We start from the raw sequence: 18,865 nt of genomic DNA on the forward strand, positions 1-18,865 counted from the left end.
CCTGGGCAGCTGTGCCAATGCTTAACCACTCTTTCAGGGAAGAAATTTTTCCTAATATCCAACCTGAACCTCCCCTTGATCCTTTCAGGAGAAATGTAAGGCCATGGTTGTTGTGGGAATTGCTGCTTTCTGGGAGGGTTGGTGGTCTAAGTGATGGATCCATTGTGTCCACAGGTTTGACCCTGGCAGAGCCAACAGGTCCTGCTCAAAGGCTTCTGCCTGGTCTGAGCTGAGGTCTGACATAAATTCATGCAAATCCTGCTCTATTCCCTCACCTACTGACTCCTTGTGCCAGAGCTCCCCGAGCCCTTCCCGCGCTCCCTGGCTTTGCTCTTCCCTACTGGTTCAGACCTGAGTCCCTCCTTCTCAAACAAGACCTCTCGTTAGGACACATGGTCCTAAAATCCCAAAAGCCATAAAACACCTCACAAATCCCCCCTTTCCTGGGACCTGTTGGGCACACAGGACCTGTGCTGAGCCTGCAGACTTTCTTTGCTAACCCTGACTGTGTTAAGCCTCAGCCTCTGCTGTGCTGCAGCTCATGGAAAGAGCAGGGGGCACTTTGGGGGTGCTGTTAGGCACAGGAATGAGGGGTCATGCAGAGGTTTTTTGAGGACAGGCTGCTTCCCATCCTCATCATTGGCTTGGGGGGCTCCCAGATCACCTCCTCCTGCCAAGGGGAACCTTGGGACACCAACAGACTCATCCTGCTGCCCCTCTGTGCAGGGGTCACAGCCAGAGGGATGGCCCACAGGTGCTCTTCCCACACATGGATTTTACGGCACTTTGAAATCTTGTTTTCCTATTCAAAGAGGCAAAGGCAGGACGGTGCCTCCCCTCTGTGCTGTCACCTCTGGGAAGTCATGGTGGCCCTGGCTCAGGGAAAGGCTGATCTGCAGTGGTGGAAACCCTCCAATGCATTGACCTCTGTGAGCGCTTCAAAGACCCAAAATAGGCTTTCACAAGTCAGACAGTTCTTTGCATACTGATTTATTTGACAATCTAACATCTGTTAAGCCCTACGTACAGGAGATTCAGAGTAGGAAGTTGACTGTGCATGTTAATATCTTGAGCAAGATCTTCAGCAAGTGAAAATTAGGTAATTTCCCTGAAATTAAGGATGTAAATGAACTAATAAAGCCATGAAAGTCTATTGTGTTGACCATTTCACATTTTATATGAAGCACACAACTGATCTGGAGACTTCTGAGTTTCCAAGAGACTGTTCTGATTATTAACATAATTAAAGTGATCTGACTCTGAACAAGAGGACATAGACACAGTCGTAGAGAGAAGGTACAGGAAGGAGAAGAAGTGAAAAATGCCTTATTTCTTTGGTAGCTAAGTATGATCAACCTCTGCAAAGACCCCCTGGTTTGGTCATGGCAAGTTTTGCCTTGTTCTGGCTCTTTGCAGAGCCAGAATTGGCCACAGGTTGGACAGAAAGGAAATTAAAATGCAGCTAGCATTTGAGGGGCTTGATGAGGATGGTAGAGGCTTGGCAGTTCGCCTGGCACGAGTCTCCCCATGTCAGGGGCCCCTCAAAATTCAGCAGCACAGAGTAACACGCCGAGTACCACCACCCACCCCCAGAGTTGGAAGCACAGTTCCCACTGAAAGTGTCCTGATCTCGATCTTTAGTGGAGAACTTCATGTTGTCGTGGATGATGGAGTTGTTCAAGAGGGCCATGGCATCCTCTGCTGTCCCCGAGTGCGCCCCCAGCCTCAGCCTGTAGCCCTGGGACTCATCGTCCAGGCGGAACATGTTGTAGTCTGCAAACAGCTTGTTGTTTGAAGCATCCCAGATTATAAACTTGACCTGGTAGGACCTCTGCATGGCGATCTGGTAGATGTACTCGTTGCCCAGCCAGAATTCACCCTTCAAGTTCCCAAAGCCTTGCCTGTAGGCGCTCCAGGTCTCGGCCCAGTTGACATCCGTGTCCTGCCGGTTCCTCTGGATCACGGTCCAGCCCCCACCTGACTCATCCATCTCGCAGTACACCATGATGACCTTATACCCCCGGGGCTGGATGGCGTAGGTGCCACTGGGGCTGTTAGGAGGGAGATCACTGCAATCCCTGATGTTGTCTGGGGTATGAGAGACCACAGGGAATGAGAGAACAACAGGCACAACAACATCCCAGTCTGCCGTCCCTGCAACCCTGCAATCACTCTGGAGCTGGGAAAGAGGAAACCTCATTCCCTTGGCATTGGATACCCCATGGATGGCTCTGAGATCCCAGAAAGCTTTGCTTGGGAGGCACATCCTGTGGCATGTAAGTAATGGCTGCAGAGTTCTCTGAGGTCACAGAATCCCAGAATGGTTTGGGTTGAAGGGACCTTAAAACTCATCCAGTTCCACCCTCCTGCCATAAGCAGAGACACTTTCCACTCTCCCAGGTTGCTCCAAGCCCCCTCCAACCTGGCCTTCCAGGGATGGGGCAGCCACAGCTTCTCTGGGCAACCTGTGCCAGGGCCTCACCACCCTCACAGGAAAGAATTTCTTCCCAACATCTCCTCTAAATTTCTCCTCTTTCAGTTTAAAACCATTCCCCCCTGTCCTATCCCTATTTCCCCCTGTAGAAATCCTCTGGGCTCGTGTCAGTCACGGCTCAGTGTGGAGTTCTCACTGGTGTGGAGTGAGGCCTTGGTGCCCTTGGTGTGTGGATGAGCACATCAAATCCTGCTCAGGCGCTGGGCTGGCTGCTCCCCAGGCTCGATGCCCACCCACCACCACAGTTCCCTACACCCCTCATTCCCTACACCTCTCCCCATTCCCTGTGGCATGTCAGGCCCTTACTCTCGTGTGTTGATCCATATGAAAGGCGACTCGTCATGTTCAACTTCTCATGGTCATCGGCTCCATTTGCCTCTGGAAAAAAACAGGAGTGAGGTGAGCAGCCCTGTGCCACAGCACAGAGGTAAGTCCAGCCCCCATGGGCTGGCATTGACAGCACGGAGGTTTTTGAAGGGCACCTCAGCAGTGCTCGTTTTTCCTCCTGGGTGGTAGTTTTTGGCTGGGAACTCTTCAAAGGGATCAGACACCAGGAACGGTAACGCTGCCTATTTGCTCCTCTCAGCATTATGCTGTGGAGCAGATGGCATGGCCAAGTGGAACCATGGAATCATGGAATGGTTTGGGTAGGAAGGGACCTTTCAAAGACCATCTAGTCCAACCTCCCTGCTATGAGCAGGAACACTTTGCACTAGACCAGGTTGCTCAGAGCAGAGGTGATGAGCACAAGGCTGCACAGGGAAGGACTGAGAGGGAAATGGGCTCTCAGACCAAGGTGAAACTGCTGAGAGCTGTTGCTGTGAACGTGCTTTCCACTGATGGCTGAAGGGCTCATGTGTTCATTCGATCCACAAAGACCTTCAGAAACCTTCAGGGAGGAAAGAAGCTCACAGGAGAGAACTCTATTTAGGAGAAAACCCAGCACCCATCTTAGTAAGACGGTGTTTCCCTGAGAGCCTCTGGAGGTGTGACCTCCATCAGTGGTGTGATGAGGCTTTGGGATCGTTTAGCCACGTGCAAGCTTCAAAAAGCCTTTTGGTTGGTCACATATACAAAGTTTCTCTGAAGTTTCAGAACTCCAGATGGACTACAGGAATACACATTTAGGAAGAGAATACATAAAGGAATAGAAAAGCTCTGTCTTCCTTTGAATATCCACAGCTCTCCAGAAAAAGCTGCCACATACAATCTTGCCAGTAACATGAATGACCAAAGCTGGTGATGTTTGGTTAAGATATTAAATTGGAGGAAGGTTTGATCAGGCTCCTTTTACTTCAGAGCGTGACTGCCCTTTCCCAGCAGCATTTTCCACACCTCCCTCTCTGTGCAGAGAGGAGATGGCTCCTGATGTTTGGATGAACAGGGTTTAGGGATGTAAGAGAGAAAGCACATACCGGCAAGAAGCTCAAAGGAGTGGAGATTAAGGATTTCAGATAAACTTGTATTCAGTCTTCCCAGGTTTTCAATCTCCAGAGCAGGAACTGGGGCTAGCAGGGCCAGCAGGGAGGCCAAGAACAGAGGGTTGAAGTGACGAGCAGCTGAAGAGAGAAGACACACAGTGAATCTGGGAACGTGAATCCTCTGCAGGAGAACTGGAGTGCCGGGTTGTGGGCACTGCTGGTACCTGAAGATACTCAGGAGCTACCACAGGAGGGATAAACAAGGCACAGGGACCTGAGACCTTGGAAAGAAAGGAGCTGTTGTGAACACAATGCTGAAGATCCCATGAGAGTCAGGGACTTCACTTCACTGTCCCAGAACAGCTCCCTGCCACCAGGGCATCGTGCAGAGACTGGGAGCTGCCCACTGCATGAAGCACTGATCCCACACCAGATCCCTGCTCCTTGTCACACACGGGGCTTCTCCAAGGATGTGCATCCCGGCTGGCATCTGGACCAGGACATTCTATGCTCTGAGGGATGGTTTCTGCCACCATCTGGAAACCTGAGCAATTTGGCTCCTTTGGACCAGACCTGATCAGGACATTCCCCAACAGTCTCTCCATGGTCATATCCATGGATTTGTGTCTACAACCAGTTTTAGCACCCTGAAGGAACGATGAGGATAATGGGTGATTAACACACTAATTAGCTGCAATTCCAATTTTTCTGGGGTGGTGCTTTGGGCTCTGGCACAACAAATACAGCTGAAATAAATGCTGCCTTTCCAACACCACCCAGAGCAGGACAGTTTTGCTTGTGCTCAGGAATAGAGAAGAGGGAGTGAGGAAAAGGAGCATCCCAGACACCCGGGTGGTACAGCAGGAACAGGGTCATCCCACCAGCCCGAGGCCAGAAAGGGTCAGTGGGAAAGGCAGAGCTGCAGTGTGGGTGGCCCAGAGGCAGGTAGAGGATGCAGGGATACCCAGCTGCACACAGCACCCATCCCATCTATCCCATCCCATCCCATCCCATCCCATCCCATCCCATCCCATCCCACACTCACCCATGCTGTCTCTCTCTGGACCCTGAGGAGTGGGCAGCTGAGGAGGTCTGGTGGCAGCTGGTGTTATATAGGGCTTGTCACTGAGATGGGGTGGCCAATCCAAACAGCAGCACTCACCCATTCCAGTAAATTTGTTTGTTTGTTTGTCTCCTTCTCCAGGTGATTTTGCAACTGTTTTTCTTCTGTGATAAGGATTCCCAGCAAAGAGCAGCTGACAGAATTCAATAAAACCAACAAAAGCTCCTGATAGGAATTGTCCTGGAGGATGTTGCTACTTACGGGATCGATGCTAAGCCCTGTAAGAACATCAGCCCCCTGGGCAGTGCCAGAAATCTGTTACAGACCCTCCAGGTCTGTCTGCCTTCACTTGGTGCATCACCTGAGGGTGAACAGTGACAGTGGATCTGGGTTTCTACACACACTGGGCAGCAAAGGGGCTTCATCCCCAGCCCTGAGCCCCCTCCCAGTGCCACCCTCCAGCACTGAGCCTGCCCACGGGGCAGCCACGTGTGAAGGTCCTGCAGGCCCCCCAGGGCTGAGGCCAAGAGTCTGCTGGAGGGTTGGGCTCTGACCTCTCAGCTCTGGGTAACTCATCCCACAGCCAGATGCAGCCTCTGTATTTGAGGGGGCTGTGGGTTAAGGGGACTAAATGCTGAATGGACAGGGAGCAGTGTGGAGCCAGCCTTGCCAGTGGCCCAGGAATGGGAGGGGAGTGCTGAGAAGGGCAGTGGCACAGCCCAGTGATGCCAGGTGAAAGCCCAGTGACACCAGTGCAGGACCACAGTGATGCTGAGGGTTTGACACCAGCAGGTGCTGAGCTGCCCGAGGGTCCCTGCCTGGCCCTGGGGTGCCCCACAGCACCACTGGGGACCTGCACAGGCTCTGCTGCCACAAGGTTGGTGCTGACTGCTTGGTCCCAGTGCCATCACCCCCAGGTGACACTGCCACCTCTGCTGTCCTCCAGAAGATTGGTGGGTTCTGGGGGAGGTCCCAGTGCCAGCACACCCTGTCACCTGTGCCAATGCCCTTCTTGGCAGGTAGGTCCAGGTTGTTGACCTCAGCCTTGTCCTTTGCTGATGGAGGGCATGAGATATCTGTGTCCATAACCCAGCTCTGGGGCTGGTGTCTGGGCAGCTCTGCTGACACAGCCCTGTCTGTCCTGGCATGCCAGGAGCCAAGGACTGTTGACAAAGCACTGCCCATAGGTATTACTGTCTTTGCTGTACAGTCTTCCTGTTCACCCTCTTGCTCTTTTGTTTGCCTTCCCCCCCTCCTTCAGCTCCTTTATTGACCTGCAGCATCTGGTAAATCTCCAGAAAAATTTACCTCTTGGGGCAGGTCCAGTGAATTGCAGGTGAGAAATGCCCTGGGCCATTTGGATATACTTTATTTTTCCTCAAAAATAGTATGTTAAGGCCACTTTGTGTAATCTTGAGCAAAGGGAAGGCACCAGCTGGGCACACGGTGATCAGTGCTGTGAGCTGAGGGGCTCACACAGAGGAGGTGACAGTGTAGGGACAGAGCCGGGAGTGAAGGGACAGGAGCCAGCACGGAGCTGGGAGCAGCAGGACTGACCAGCAGCCCCGTGGGGATGGATGAGTCCTCCACTTCCTCACTGCTCCTTTCCTGCAGCACTCACAGATCTGGAGGCTGCGGGCAGAAATCCAAGCAGAAGGACAACAGTGGAGATTTAAGGAAGAGGAGCTGATGAGTGTCCAGTGTCTGCCCCACTCCATCCATCCCACCATTTCTTTTTGGTTCGCGGCTGCTGCTGGGCTGTTTCCTGCATCCCTATGAGCTGCATCCTCTGCATCTGGAGCACCAGGTCTTACGCAACAAGCTCAGGTGAAGGGCTTTGAACTATTTGCTCTGGATGTCCGTACACACATTTACTTCTTTCCCACAAAAATATCCTTTTGCCTGTAGACCTGTAGAAAAAAACCCCAACAATCCACTTTTAGGCGAAACAGAAAATATGACCACAGGTTGTTGTTTGGGGTAGGAAGGGGTTGATCAGAAGGTGACAGAGCCATTTCTCACCTTGCTTCAGCCCTGCAGCTGCAGTTCCCACCACCCCGGGAGCCCCTTGCTCCTGATTGAGCCCTGGCTCTGCCTTCCCTGCTCCGATCACCCCGGGGGCTGCCAAGGGATGAAGTTCAGCACGGTGGACAAGGACCAGGACCAGTACAGCGGGAACTGCGCCAAGAGCTACGGGGGGTGGTGGTACAACAGGTGCCAGGACGTGCTGCTCAATGCCAAAAACTACATCGTTTGGCCGGGGTTCTGCGACAGCGGTGACTGCGCATCCTCCCTCACGCTGGTCAAACCCGCAGACGTGTGCTGACCGTGCTGCAGCGCCCAGAACCCCGGCAGTGGGGGGGTGCCACCATCCCCGGTGTTATGGAAATTTCCCAGTCTGAGCATTCACGAAACTCTCTGGTGCTCACGCTCCCAGCGCCAGAGACTTTCACTGCTGGGACTGAAGCCCCTTCCCGGCAGGCAGCTCCTGTGAGTGCCTGCTCTGACTCCCTGCACTGCACTCACACACAGTCAGACCAGGCTTCCTCACTGTTTCGATCCCAGTTTTCCCTTAGCTTTTTTTTCTCTTTCCCTTTTTGGTTCCATAAAGCCGTTATTGCTCGAGCTGGTGCCTCCAAGGAGGACTCCCAACACAGGAACCCCTGGGCTTTTATACCCTCACAGCCTTCTCGCTCAAGTCTCGCTCTCCCTCCTGGGTCCCCCACTCCTGCTCTGTCTCCCAGTGTCCATCCACCTCGCTGGCGCCACGGGTCTTCGTCCCCTTTGTTATCCGAAATTCCCGGCTCCTGCTGTGTCTCTCCGTGTCCGCTCACCCGGCTGGCGCCACCAGCCTTCACCCCCCTTGTTAACCAAAAGGTTGGCAGTTCACGGCCTCTTGTCTCGAGCTGCCACCCAGAGCTCAGCCTGCGTCTCACTTGCATCTCGATCTGCATCTTGGAACCCGAGCCACCCGCCCCGGGTGTGTTCCTCAACACCCACCCCAGTGCCCCCTTCCCGTGCCAGTCCCAGCGCTCGTCCTGCTCTGCCCGCAGCTCCTGCACCCTCACCAGCCGAAACACAGCGGCTCTGGGGCCCAGGAGCCATGGCCCGGAGCCCTGGGCACACGGGCACTGGGTTGGGGTGGGTGCGCTCGCCCCCGTCCTGGGGAGGGGGACACGGTGCCGGTTCCCTGCCCCGCACGGTTTATGGACCCCGCTTTGCTCAGGCCCCGCTCCCTCCCCGGGCCCCGCTCCCGCCACAGCTCTGCTACCCACGGTGGGAGGAATCAGCTGCAATAAACCCTGGAGCCAGACTGTGCTGCCTCGTGTCTGCCTGTGCAACAGCACTGCACAAGCACACAGTGCACACACACACACAAACACAAACACACACACACAAACACACCACACACACCACACACAGGAGCAGCCGCGGTCCCGGCCGTCAGTGCAGGATGCTGGGGGGCACCATGGCGCGGGGCAGGGGGGGGGGAGGTCCCATTTTCTGCATTCCCGGTCTCAGCCTGTCCTTGCTCTGCTCCATGCCCTGTTGGGGGAGCTGGAGTCACAGCCCCATCCTGCTGCAAGGGCTGAGGGGTGTCAGGGTGTCCCTGAGGGGTGTAACATCACCAGGAAGGGGGTTCATGACATGGGGATCCGTCCCCGGGGTGGTGCCCGGGGTCCTTTGGCAGCCCAGGGCTCGGTGCTGGGGTGTGATGCTTTGAGCTCTCAGGTGGGTGGGAGAGCCCCGGGGTGAGGGGGTTTTCTAGTAGCCCTGCAGTGCTCAGTCCGGGCTCCCTGCACGGGGCAAACAGGGTCCGTGGCGTTTCTGGGGTTGAGAGGGCTCAGCACCATGGCCAGGGGATGTCCAGCTCTGGAGCGGGTGACACTGGGCAGGCAGGACGTGTCAGAACCCGGCTGGCCACGGTGACCCAACACCTGCATGTTCGCCAGAGACCAGCGAGCCCCGGGGGCTCGGGGATGGCCCCTCCCATCCCAGTGAGCCGGACCCACATCCACCCAACCCTCCCCGCGGCGATGGGACTGTGCCCCGCGCCAGGACGGGCCCGTGGGAGTGGGCACAGCGGGAGCACCGGGGGTGACACCCCTGCAGGTGCCCAGTTTTCCCAGCCCGGGGCCAGGGTGGTCCCCAGCAGGGATGGGACAGCCCCTCACACCCGGGGCTGGCAGTGCCAAGCAGAGCCCTGGGAGCTGCTCGTCCTTCACTGACACATCTCCAGCATCAAAAACCTGCAGTTCCTCTATTTAAATGTCACGGAGTTTTATCACTATGAATCCCATATTTGATATTTTCCCTGCAATCTCACAGATTTTTTTCAGAAGAAACCCAGCCCTGCCTGGTTTTCGTGCCGTATCAGCCTCTACAACGTGCTGGGGATGTGGAGCTGGAATTTGCATTGTTTTTGGTGTTTTACTACAGGATTTTGCTGCAGGATTTAAGAACTGCTGCCCTGAGAGCCCGTGTGGGTGAGAACACCTCTGCAGGTGTAGGTGTCAAGGCCACATCTTCAGCAATGAGGTTAATTCAGATTTACTAGAAAATAAGGAGTCTTCATCCTTCCCCCACCCCAGACAACGAGGGGGTGATAGAAACCCTGAGCGTCACCGTCCCTGCAAGTGTTCAAAAAATGTAGATGTGGCACCTGGGGACATTGATTAGTGGTGGCCTTGGCAGTGCTGGGTAGTGGTTGGACCTGCTGACCTTAGAGAGTTTTTCCAACTTTAATGATTCCATGATTCTGGGAAAAAGGGATTGATTATTTATACAGCTCAGAATAAGGACACATTGAGGGGTGTGTGTGTCTCCAAACCATGTTTTATTTTCTGGAGCGTTTCAAAAGCACAGGGTTTGCAAGGTATCAGCCTCATTATAAAGCAATCAAACCAAAAAGAAGTCAAAGGAAGGAACCAAGCGAGGGAAGCAGAGGAGCAAGAGAGGTGAAAGAAAACCCCTTTGGCAGCCCAGGCTGTGCCCCCAGTGCCCCTCACCACGTCCCCTGGCAAAGAGGGGCCCGGCCCCGGCCCCATGCCTGGCACAGAGGGGCGGTGAGGCAGCCCTAGCAGGTGGTGGGTTTGATGAGGATGGCAGAGGCTCTGCAGTTCCCGTTGCACAGGTTGCCCCATGTGATGCTCCCTCTGACGTTCAGCCGCACGGAGTAACACGCCGAGTACCACCACCCGCCCCCGGCGCTGGAAGCACAGTTCCCACTGGAAGTGTCCTGGTCCCGATCCTTTGTGGAGAACTTCATGTTGTCATGTATGGTTGTGGTACCCCTGGAGGCCATGGCATCCTCTGCTGTCCCCGAGTGCGCCCCCAGCCTCAGCCTGTAGCCCTGGGACTCATCATCCACGCTGAACAGGTTGTAGTCTGCAAACCTCTTGTTGTTTGAAGCATCCCAGATGACAAACCTGACCTGGTAGATCTTCTGCGTGGTGAGCTGGTAGATGTTCTCGGTGCCCAGCCAGAACTCGGTGTGCACATTCCCAAAGCCGTGCTTGTAGGTGCTCCAGGACTCGTTCCAGGTGACTGGTGTGTCCCTGTGGTTCCTCTGGATCACGGTCCAGCCCCCATCTGCCTCATCCATCTCACAGTACACCAGGATGGTGTGCAGCCCCGTGGGCTGGATGATGTAGACGCCGCTGGGGCTGCCAGCAGGGACCTCACTGCAGTCCCTGGGCCAACCTGGAGCAGGACAGAGGGATTGAGCAAGCCCGAGGCAGAGCCCACAGTCCTCCTGTGGCTGCTTCTGCAGGACCAAGACATTACCGACCCCCAAGTGCCCGAGGAGCACAGATCAGACCAAACCCATCCTCACCTGAGCACACAACGCCCGCGTCCTCCTGGTGCCCACAGTTGTGTTGTCCCCAAGGCTGCGACGAGCACTCACTGAGGAGCCTCTCGGTGCCCGTGCAGGCGACGTCGTCCAGCCAGATAGAACCAGATCCTCTCCCGAAATAAGCGTTGCCTGGGGCTGACACCACGTTCCCGCAGCCGAGCTGCCTGCACACCACAGAGGCGTCTGCTGTGTCCCAGGAGTCATCACACACCGTGCCCCAGGCGTTGCGGTACCAAACCTCCACCCGGCCCGAGCACTGGTTGGAGCCGTTCACCAGCCGGACCTGACCTGCAACGGGGGGAACAAGAGCAGGGAGGAGATTTGGAAATGAAGGGATGACGCCAAAGAAAGATGGAGCCCAAACCAGGAGGTCCTTTCTGGCTCCAGAACTGGAGTCCAAGCAGTAAGATGTGGAGCCTTTACACCTCTGATCCTGCCCCTGGCTGGGGAAGGGACCTACTCTTCTGAAGTCTTCATTTCTGACTATTTTGTGGTGTGTTGTCCCAGAAATGGGGCAGGGGTTTTGCCCTGTGCTCCCTCACCCCCTCTTGGGACTGAGGACCCCAGGAGTGAAGCTGAGGGTGAGCCAGGGAACGGTGCAGCCCAATGAGCTCCTCCCACACAAGGGAATTTCATGGGGAGATCACTTTCCTAGTTCTTTGCCATGGGACAGGTGTGACAGTTGGGGATGCTGGTGGCAGGAGGACCCTTCCTTCCTTCTGCATCCCTCCCACTGAATATTCCAACTGTCCTCCCATGGGGCAGGGGTGTGTGGGGAGGGACGGCTTTGGCTTGGGGAGGGATCAGAACAAACCCCCTGGGCTTCTCCACACCTACCCACGAGCAGACAGGCCTGTGGCTGCCATGTCCCACGTCCACACCCACCAGACACTGAGGAAGGGCAGGTGACTCGTGCTGGCACATGCAGCCCTCTTGAGGGGTCCCTGGGGGGCACCAGGGTGGGAGATGCACTCCCTGGCAGCCGGCTCTGGGGTGGTCCTGGCTGTGTCCTGCTGGCACCGACAGGAACCCTCCGTGTACCTACCGTTCACCAACGACCTGGGAGCAGCCACGGGGAGAGACTGGTTGAGGACAGCCAGGCTCTGGATGGTGCTGGTGAGATGTGGGGCAGGCAGGGCCAACATACAGGCAAGGAACAGGAGGGGAGTGCACTGGGCAGCTGGAGGAGGAAGGGACAAGATAGGAGTCACACAGAGCATCCCATGCAATGGGGTGAAACATCTCCAGTCACCCCAAACCTGTCAGGGCACCATGGGGTTTCCCATTTGCACAGGGAAAGGTCCCCCTGACCCCTCTGTGTAGGTTTTCCCTCCTGCTTTGAGCTCAGCCATTGTTTCAGCAGCCCAGGTGGAATCCATTGCCCTCACTTCACCCACATCTGAGCCTCGCTGCAGCTCCTCAGGGATGGCAGGGGTGGGAGGTGTGCCAAGCCCTGTCCCTACAGCAGTGACAGGGCCCCTCAAGTATGACCCAGGGCTGGTCTGATCCCCCCCCCCCATTCCCCTGCAGGCTCCCTCTGCCCCACACGACCCCTCCTGAGCTCCCCTCTGCCCTGGTGCTGCCCAAGGAGCTGCTGGGTCGGGCTGAGGGCAGATCCAGGGATTCCTACGACCCTCTCAAAGCTTCTCCCATGCCCTGGGAGAAGCAGCACAGACCTTGGGTCTGGCCTGCTTTGTGCCCTCTGTCAGCTCCTGCCCCCGTGGTGAGCCCTCCATCCCCGGGAGCAGACGGATGGCTCTGCCAGGGGGAAGGCTCCGTGTCCCCCTCTGCCAGCGCTGTTCCTGGGGGTCCTTGGGGAGCCCACCCTGCTCCCCCACGCTCATACTCACCCATGTCGAGTCCACGGGGACACCTGCAAGTCCAGAAGCTTGCTGGGGACGTGCTTTGGGTGGCAGGATTTATAGCTGTGCCGTGCCAGGTGGGGAGTGGGGCTGGCACAGCTGCCACTGGTGCCGTGCCCCCATCCCTGAGCAGGATGTTCCCTCGCCCTGATAAGGGGGGCACTTATCAGAACCTGAGCAAACACAGCCCCAGAGCGGCACTTCACAGGCCTTCCTGGACGTGCCACCAGTGGGGCTTTGGTGACATTTGCTGGGCACAACCCGGGAGCTGCAGCCCAGCTCATCAGGGCCCCCCTCCTGCCACATCCCTGCCAAGGTGGACAGGAGCTGGATGCAGCACCATGGAAGACCCCAGGCAAGTCCCTGCTTTCTTCTGGAGCAAACCTGGATCCTTCTGGGTCAGTAGGAGCCATAGGCCTGAGGCAGAATGGTGGCCACCTCCAGCTTGTCATGTCTGGGCTCATGTCAGGAGCAGGGTTAGAGGGACTGGACCAGCTGGAATGAGTCACTGTTCTGTCTGAGTCTTGGGTGAAAGCAGGGAGCACTCCAGGGAGCACCTGAAGCTGGAATATCTCCTTCCTCTCCCAGCTGAGAGTGCAGACAGTGTGGTTCAGCATGTCCTCTGGACACAGTGGACATGCCAGCAACCATCACCATGTGAGACCCCTCTATCTACAGGACAGCTTGAGGTGACAAATCTCACCCTTTGCTCAAACGAACTTTGAGCAAAACTATACTGACCCCTCTCCCCATTTTTTCAAGTGTCACATTAGAAAAACGACTGAATATCCTCAGCAGCTGCACAGACCTCATCCACTGGGAGAACAATGGTGATAGGACAGAAGGGGTTGCCCCAGCAGGGCTGAGATGAGTGTGAAGGTGAGACACAAGTTTTATTGCTTGCATGAAGAAGTCCAAGTTATCCTGAGATGCTTTCAGAGTTCCTCTTGGGCACTACCTTGAAACTCAGCCATTGGAACAGAGCAAAGAGGGAAGGAAAAAGGATTCCCAGAAAAGTTAGTAAGTGAATCATGAGAGTGAGAGATTTGTTTCATAGAAACACAGAATGGTTTGGGTTGGAAGGAACCTTAAAGCTCACCTTCCACTATCCCAGGTTGCTCCAAGCCCTGTCCAACCTGACCTGGAACACTTCCAGGGATGGGGCAGCCACAGCTTCTGCCTCACTACCCTCACAGGGAACAATTTCTTCCCAATATCCCATCTAAATCTATCTCCTTCAGCTTAAGACCATCCCCCCTTGTCCTGTCACGTGTTTCCCCATGTATTTTCCCAGTTACACGATGTTTCAAACCCATTTTTCCTCATAACTCATTTCTACAGGGAAGTGACACTGGAACCATTACCTTGGGAGGGATGGGATGTCATCCCATTCCTAGCATTTCATGACAGATCTGTGTAAATGCCACAGGTCAGCCAGAACTGCTCCCCTGGGATGGCCACGAAGCCACTCCAAGCCCGGAGCAGCTCTGTCTGAGAAGTTGTGGATCCTGCCCAATGCTCCCAGAGCTCTGAACGCCCCATCTTTATCAGCATCAGGGGAGCTCCACGTGGCCACGGTGACAGCAGTCCTGCTGTCACCGTGGCCACATGGAACTCCCCTGATGCTGACAAAGAGCCCCCCGAGCAGCCACAGCCTCCCTGAACCACCCAGGGCACAGACCTGGAGCAGGGACAGCCCCAGGCAGCTCCCCCCACCCACAGGGACATCCCAGATCGGTGTGAGCTCATTGAAGAGCCGCCCTGTGCTGCCAGCAAGCTGTTCTACACTGCTCTGGAGACATTTGTTTCTAAGCAGATATTTCCACCTCCCCTTCCTTGACTTTTTTTTTTTCCTTGTTGGCCTCTGGAACATCTGGGAGATGGGAAGTGTTTGCCCCCCAGCTGGGAGGTGTGAGATGCGGTTTCTTTTCCCAGAAGAAATTTCCCAGGAGTTTACTCTTTCTGAGTAAAGAAAACAGTAATATCGAAGCTGTCATGCACACACACACAAAATTTTATGGTGATGGATGTGACACTTTCAGTGCCTATTCCCAGCATAATAAAATAAGATTAGGTTTGTCTAAAGCAAATATTAATGTTTCGGTAAGATTAAACTCAAATATCTAATATGTGGATTGATAAAACGCTGTGGATGTTGTCTAGCTAGGACTTTGTAAAGCCTTTCATCCTGTCTTGGCACAGCTGCCCAGGGCAGTGGTGGAGTCCCCAGCCCTGGAGGGATTTATCATAGGTGTGGATGAGGCACTTGGGGACATGGTTTAGTGGTGGCCTTGGCTGTGCTGGGGGATGGTTGGACTCAGTGATCTTAGAGGGCTTTTCCAACCTAAATGATTCCACGACTCTTTGATTCTCTATCATCCAAGAATGGGCAAGAAACTCTTGTAAGAACTGATAAACTCTGTTTCCATGTTGACCAGGGCCTCGGGTTTACATCTCACTGAACCTTCTCTCTTTGGTTCAGTGGCTTCAATGCCCCCAGGTGAAGACACCAAAAGGCACTTTTGCTCCTTGGTGATCCCAGGTTCAGGAGCCAGGGCTTTTCCTTTGTTATTTCACAAGTGTTGGTGAACCTGCCTCCCACCACCTTTCCTTTGCTGCTGGGTCAGTTGGCTCTGCCCCTGGCCTGCCTGTGCTCCTGCAGGAGCTCCAGCTTACGTGTCCTTTCCTCCAGCATGGCTGGGGAAGATGAGGCTCTTCCAGGATTTTGAGCAGTGAAAGGCTGGTCCCTGTCTCCCAGGAAGCACACCAGGCAGTGGGGTGACATTTGCTGTGAGCAGAGCCAGCCAGTAACTGAGCAAAAACCCTCCTGATCCCAATCTGCCTGGAGAGGGGATGGAGCCAGGGCAAATTAACTTCCTGACCCCTGCCAGGGACAGCTGGTGCTCTGAAATGTGCTGTTCATTAAAACCCACCCTGTATGAAGCAAAAGTGGTCGGCACAGACTGGGACACCCCCAGCCTTCCTTTTCCCAGTCTGTGTGGACATTCTACTTCCACACAGAATCCTTGGAGAACAGGGGCTGGAGGAGCTGAGAGTGCAGACACAGCCCCCACGGACAGGCTGGAGCAGAGGCAGGTCTGAACATGGCTTTAGAAAGGCAATGTCAGCACCAGATTGGGTGTGATAAGAGCAGTTCAGGAGGGATTTTACTGGAGTTAAATTACAAATGTTAGCCCAGTTCTCTGATTCTATCCCCTCTTCTCCCTCATCCATATCCATATGTAAGAGCTGTGCTGAGCTTTGGTACTTTCCCAGTGTCCTCAACACCTGCACATCACCATGTTCTCCCTGCATCTGGTGTCCCCCCTGGCACAGCAAGCACAAGGTCACTGCAGGGACACAGAGATGAAAAACAAGGAGGTTTGAATTTGACAGCATTAGTGATAAAACCCAGCTCTCCGGACAAATCCTTTGTATTCCAAACCCAAGGATGGCAAAAAAAGAGAGATGATACAGATGTCCTGCCATCATCCTGGGGTCATCCTCCAAAGAGGCACTTCTAACACCCTTTTACTTTCAAGCCAGTGAGTTTTCATATGCACTCAGGGTGTGTGCAGCCCCACAGCGACGCGGGTGCCAGGACTCATCAGCTCAGCAGAACAGCGTTTCTCTGCAGAGCCACAACACTCCACTGCAGCAGCCTCTTCCCTCTGCCCACAGGTTGGAGATATTTTGAGGTCAAAGCTACTTGTGCCATGAAACACCTTCCCAGGTGTTAGGCAGCAAAGTGGTTTGTTCTTCCTACCCTGTCCTAAGGATTTGGCTACAGCCACAGGCCTGGCAGGGCTCAGCCAGGCTGACTGCAGCAACTACTGCCCTGCCCCACTTCCCACACCACAGGAGCCTGCAGGTCCTCTCCAAGCTGGATTCAGCAGTGTGGAGGCCCAGCCTCGTGGCCTGCAGTGGCAAGAGCTGATGGGTGGCCTGGGAGAGGCTCTGGTTCCTGAGGCACCTGAAGCAAATCCTCAGCAGGGATATGGACACTGTGGCAGGAGGAGGCACCATGTCCCACTGCTGGGGTCACCATCTTCCCCAAAAAGGGAAAACTGATGGAACAGCAGCTTGACATTGTCCCCCCTTGGCCAACACTGAGTGCTGCAGGGAGAGCTTTGTGACTGGGCCCTTGGAGGGGCCTCTCAATTCCCCAGTCAGGGAAGCACATTGCACATGGAGGAGCTTCCCTGCCCACTCCCCAGCCTCTAAAAAATGCTTTTAGGCCAGAGCAATTTCTTACCACGTAGGGGACAGCAAAGAGAGGGGAGAGGACCCCTCTCCAAAGGGACCCTTGGGTGCCAAGGGAAAGGTGCTCTGGTCAGGTGTGAAGGCCACCTCCAGGCTCAGAGGTGCCCTCAGCTCCCTACTTCTTGCCCACACAGGTGCAAAGGAGAGGGTCAGCGAAGCAGGGGGCGTTTGGGGACATTCACTGGAAGCCTGGTGGTTTTCCTAACCCTGTGAACTCCTTGGGTGCTGCTCTGCCCACCCCACCAGGATCCTGCCTGCCTGGAGGTTCCACTGGAGGTGATTGACTGGAATCAGTCAGGGAAAACAGTGGCAGGAAGTTTATCACAGTCTCCTTGGAATATATCCTAGCACTCTCAGGCTTCTAATAGGATAAGTACCGTAAGCTGTGCTGCACAGAGGAGCAGTAATGGGATATGGCTTTATGCAGGAGATGGTTTGATGTATCTGGGCCACTGCTAACTAAATCCTCCCTGAAGTCCCCTCTCTGCAGCTCTTCCAGCTCCAGGATTAATCAGCTCTCTCCTTCTTATCTGAAAGACACGAGGCCATTGGCTGCCTGCAGCTCCGAATGCAAAGCCCTGTGGGTGCAAAGCATCAGTGGGGACAGCAGGGTGGCAGCCTTGGCCACCCATCCAGGGCTGTGTCCTGCTCCCAGGTCCTGTGTTATTTCTGGAGGCTCCTGCCAGCAGGATGCCCAGGGAGCCCGCGCTGAGCCTGGAATCGTGTGGTCCAGCAGACACTGGGATGAGGGCAACCCTTGATTTTGGATCCTGGCAGCTACTCGGGGTGTGGACAGAGGCACATCATGACCCACGTGGCCAAAGTCACATTTAGGATCATAACTGACCTTGGAGAACTTGGGGCACTTGGCTTCTGCTGGTCCTTGAACCACTGGTTGCCACCAGCCTGGAGGAGCAGGATGGGGTAACTCGGAGGTCTGGATTGCCAGGGGAGGGATGGGGAAGCTGACTGAGGAACATCATTGCCTGAGGTGTGGGAACACAAGAAGAAACAGTTTTCAAGTGCAGATCCCAAGAACAGCAAGGTGCAGTGCCCAGGGATGCTGTGTCACCACATCACCACACTGTGGGAGGGAATCCACAACCTGGAGAAGGGCTTTGCAAACCAGAAGGTCACACGTCTCCAAGTGTGTTTGGAAGCTGCTGGGAATGTCATCAATGCAGCCTCTCCCCAGGTGCCCTCGGGCCAGGGAAGCTGGGGCACAAGCCCCGTCTCTGCACTGCCTGGCCATGAGCCAGACCATGGCCAGCCCCACGTGCCACCTCTCCCACCACTCACCAGCTCCTCTGGGTCATCAGCTCCTCAGTCTCGCTCTCACACATGTCCCAAACTTATAAATCTGCTCTTGCCTCTGAAGAGGGAAAATCTGAGAACATGCCCAGGGATGCAGCTTCATCACCTCCCTGTATTCAGCTCCTCAGATAAATCCCCTCAGTTCCACCAGGGTTTAACAGCAGTGGAAGGTTGTTTCAAGTGAGTCCAAATCCTTCTGTTTCCTCCCTGGACATCTTTCAACTTTCAAACAGCCCTTTTAAGTGCCAGTGCTTCTTAACCAGCCTTCAGCCAGAGCCAGGCATCAAAGGCAGGACTGGCTGGCCAGGAGAGCAGCTGCCTTCTGGTTCACAGTTTGCAAAAGAATCACGAGACAACAAATTAATTCCCCAGTTTATGCAAATATTTCATGCTGAAAGGTTTTTTTCTACCCCATCAGCATCCAGTCTGAGGAAGGTCTCGTGTGTGTGTGTTTGTACATGGATTTATCTCCCTGTTCACACTGAGATGGCATCTGGCAGCTGGGATGTAAAGGCACAGGTCATCTTTATTCCCAAAGAAGCATTTGAAAAGAAGTTCTTAGGGTTGCAAACGTTTGAAGAACAACAAAGT

The 18,865-nt window shown here is 54.8% G+C and overlaps 3 protein-coding genes across 3 annotated transcripts in view; 1 reads left to right on the forward strand and 2 right to left on the reverse strand.

The window, feature by feature from the left end:
- Window positions 1–18,865, forward strand: part of BAZ1B (bromodomain adjacent to zinc finger domain 1B) — a 192,446-nt gene that overhangs the window by 131,274 nt on the left and 42,307 nt on the right. The window lies entirely within an intron of this gene.
- On the reverse strand, window positions 975–5,041 carry LOC126645496 (fibrinogen-like protein 1-like protein). The gene is made up of 4 exons (XM_050326004.1): window positions 4,961–5,041; window positions 3,910–4,053; window positions 2,801–2,872; window positions 975–2,088 (listed from the first exon to the last, which is right to left on the reverse strand). Exons 1-4 carry the CDS (start codon window positions 4,962–4,964, stop codon window positions 1,463–1,465), a joined length of 846 nt encoding a protein of 281 aa, XP_050181961.1. The 5' UTR covers window positions 4,965–5,041; the 3' UTR covers window positions 975–1,462.
- On the reverse strand, window positions 10,056–12,689 carry LOC126645323 (fibrinogen-like protein 1-like protein). The gene is made up of 3 exons (XM_050325607.1): window positions 12,686–12,689; window positions 11,881–12,015; window positions 10,056–10,681 (listed from the first exon to the last, which is right to left on the reverse strand). Exons 1-3 carry the CDS (start codon window positions 12,687–12,689, stop codon window positions 10,056–10,058), a joined length of 765 nt encoding a protein of 254 aa, XP_050181564.1.

This window comes from Myiozetetes cayanensis, unplaced genomic scaffold (genome assembly GCF_022539395.1).
Source record: "Myiozetetes cayanensis isolate MyiCay16 unplaced genomic scaffold, myiCay2020 scf30, whole genome shotgun sequence".
Classification (NCBI taxonomy): domain Eukaryota; kingdom Metazoa; phylum Chordata; class Aves; order Passeriformes; family Tyrannidae; genus Myiozetetes; species Myiozetetes cayanensis.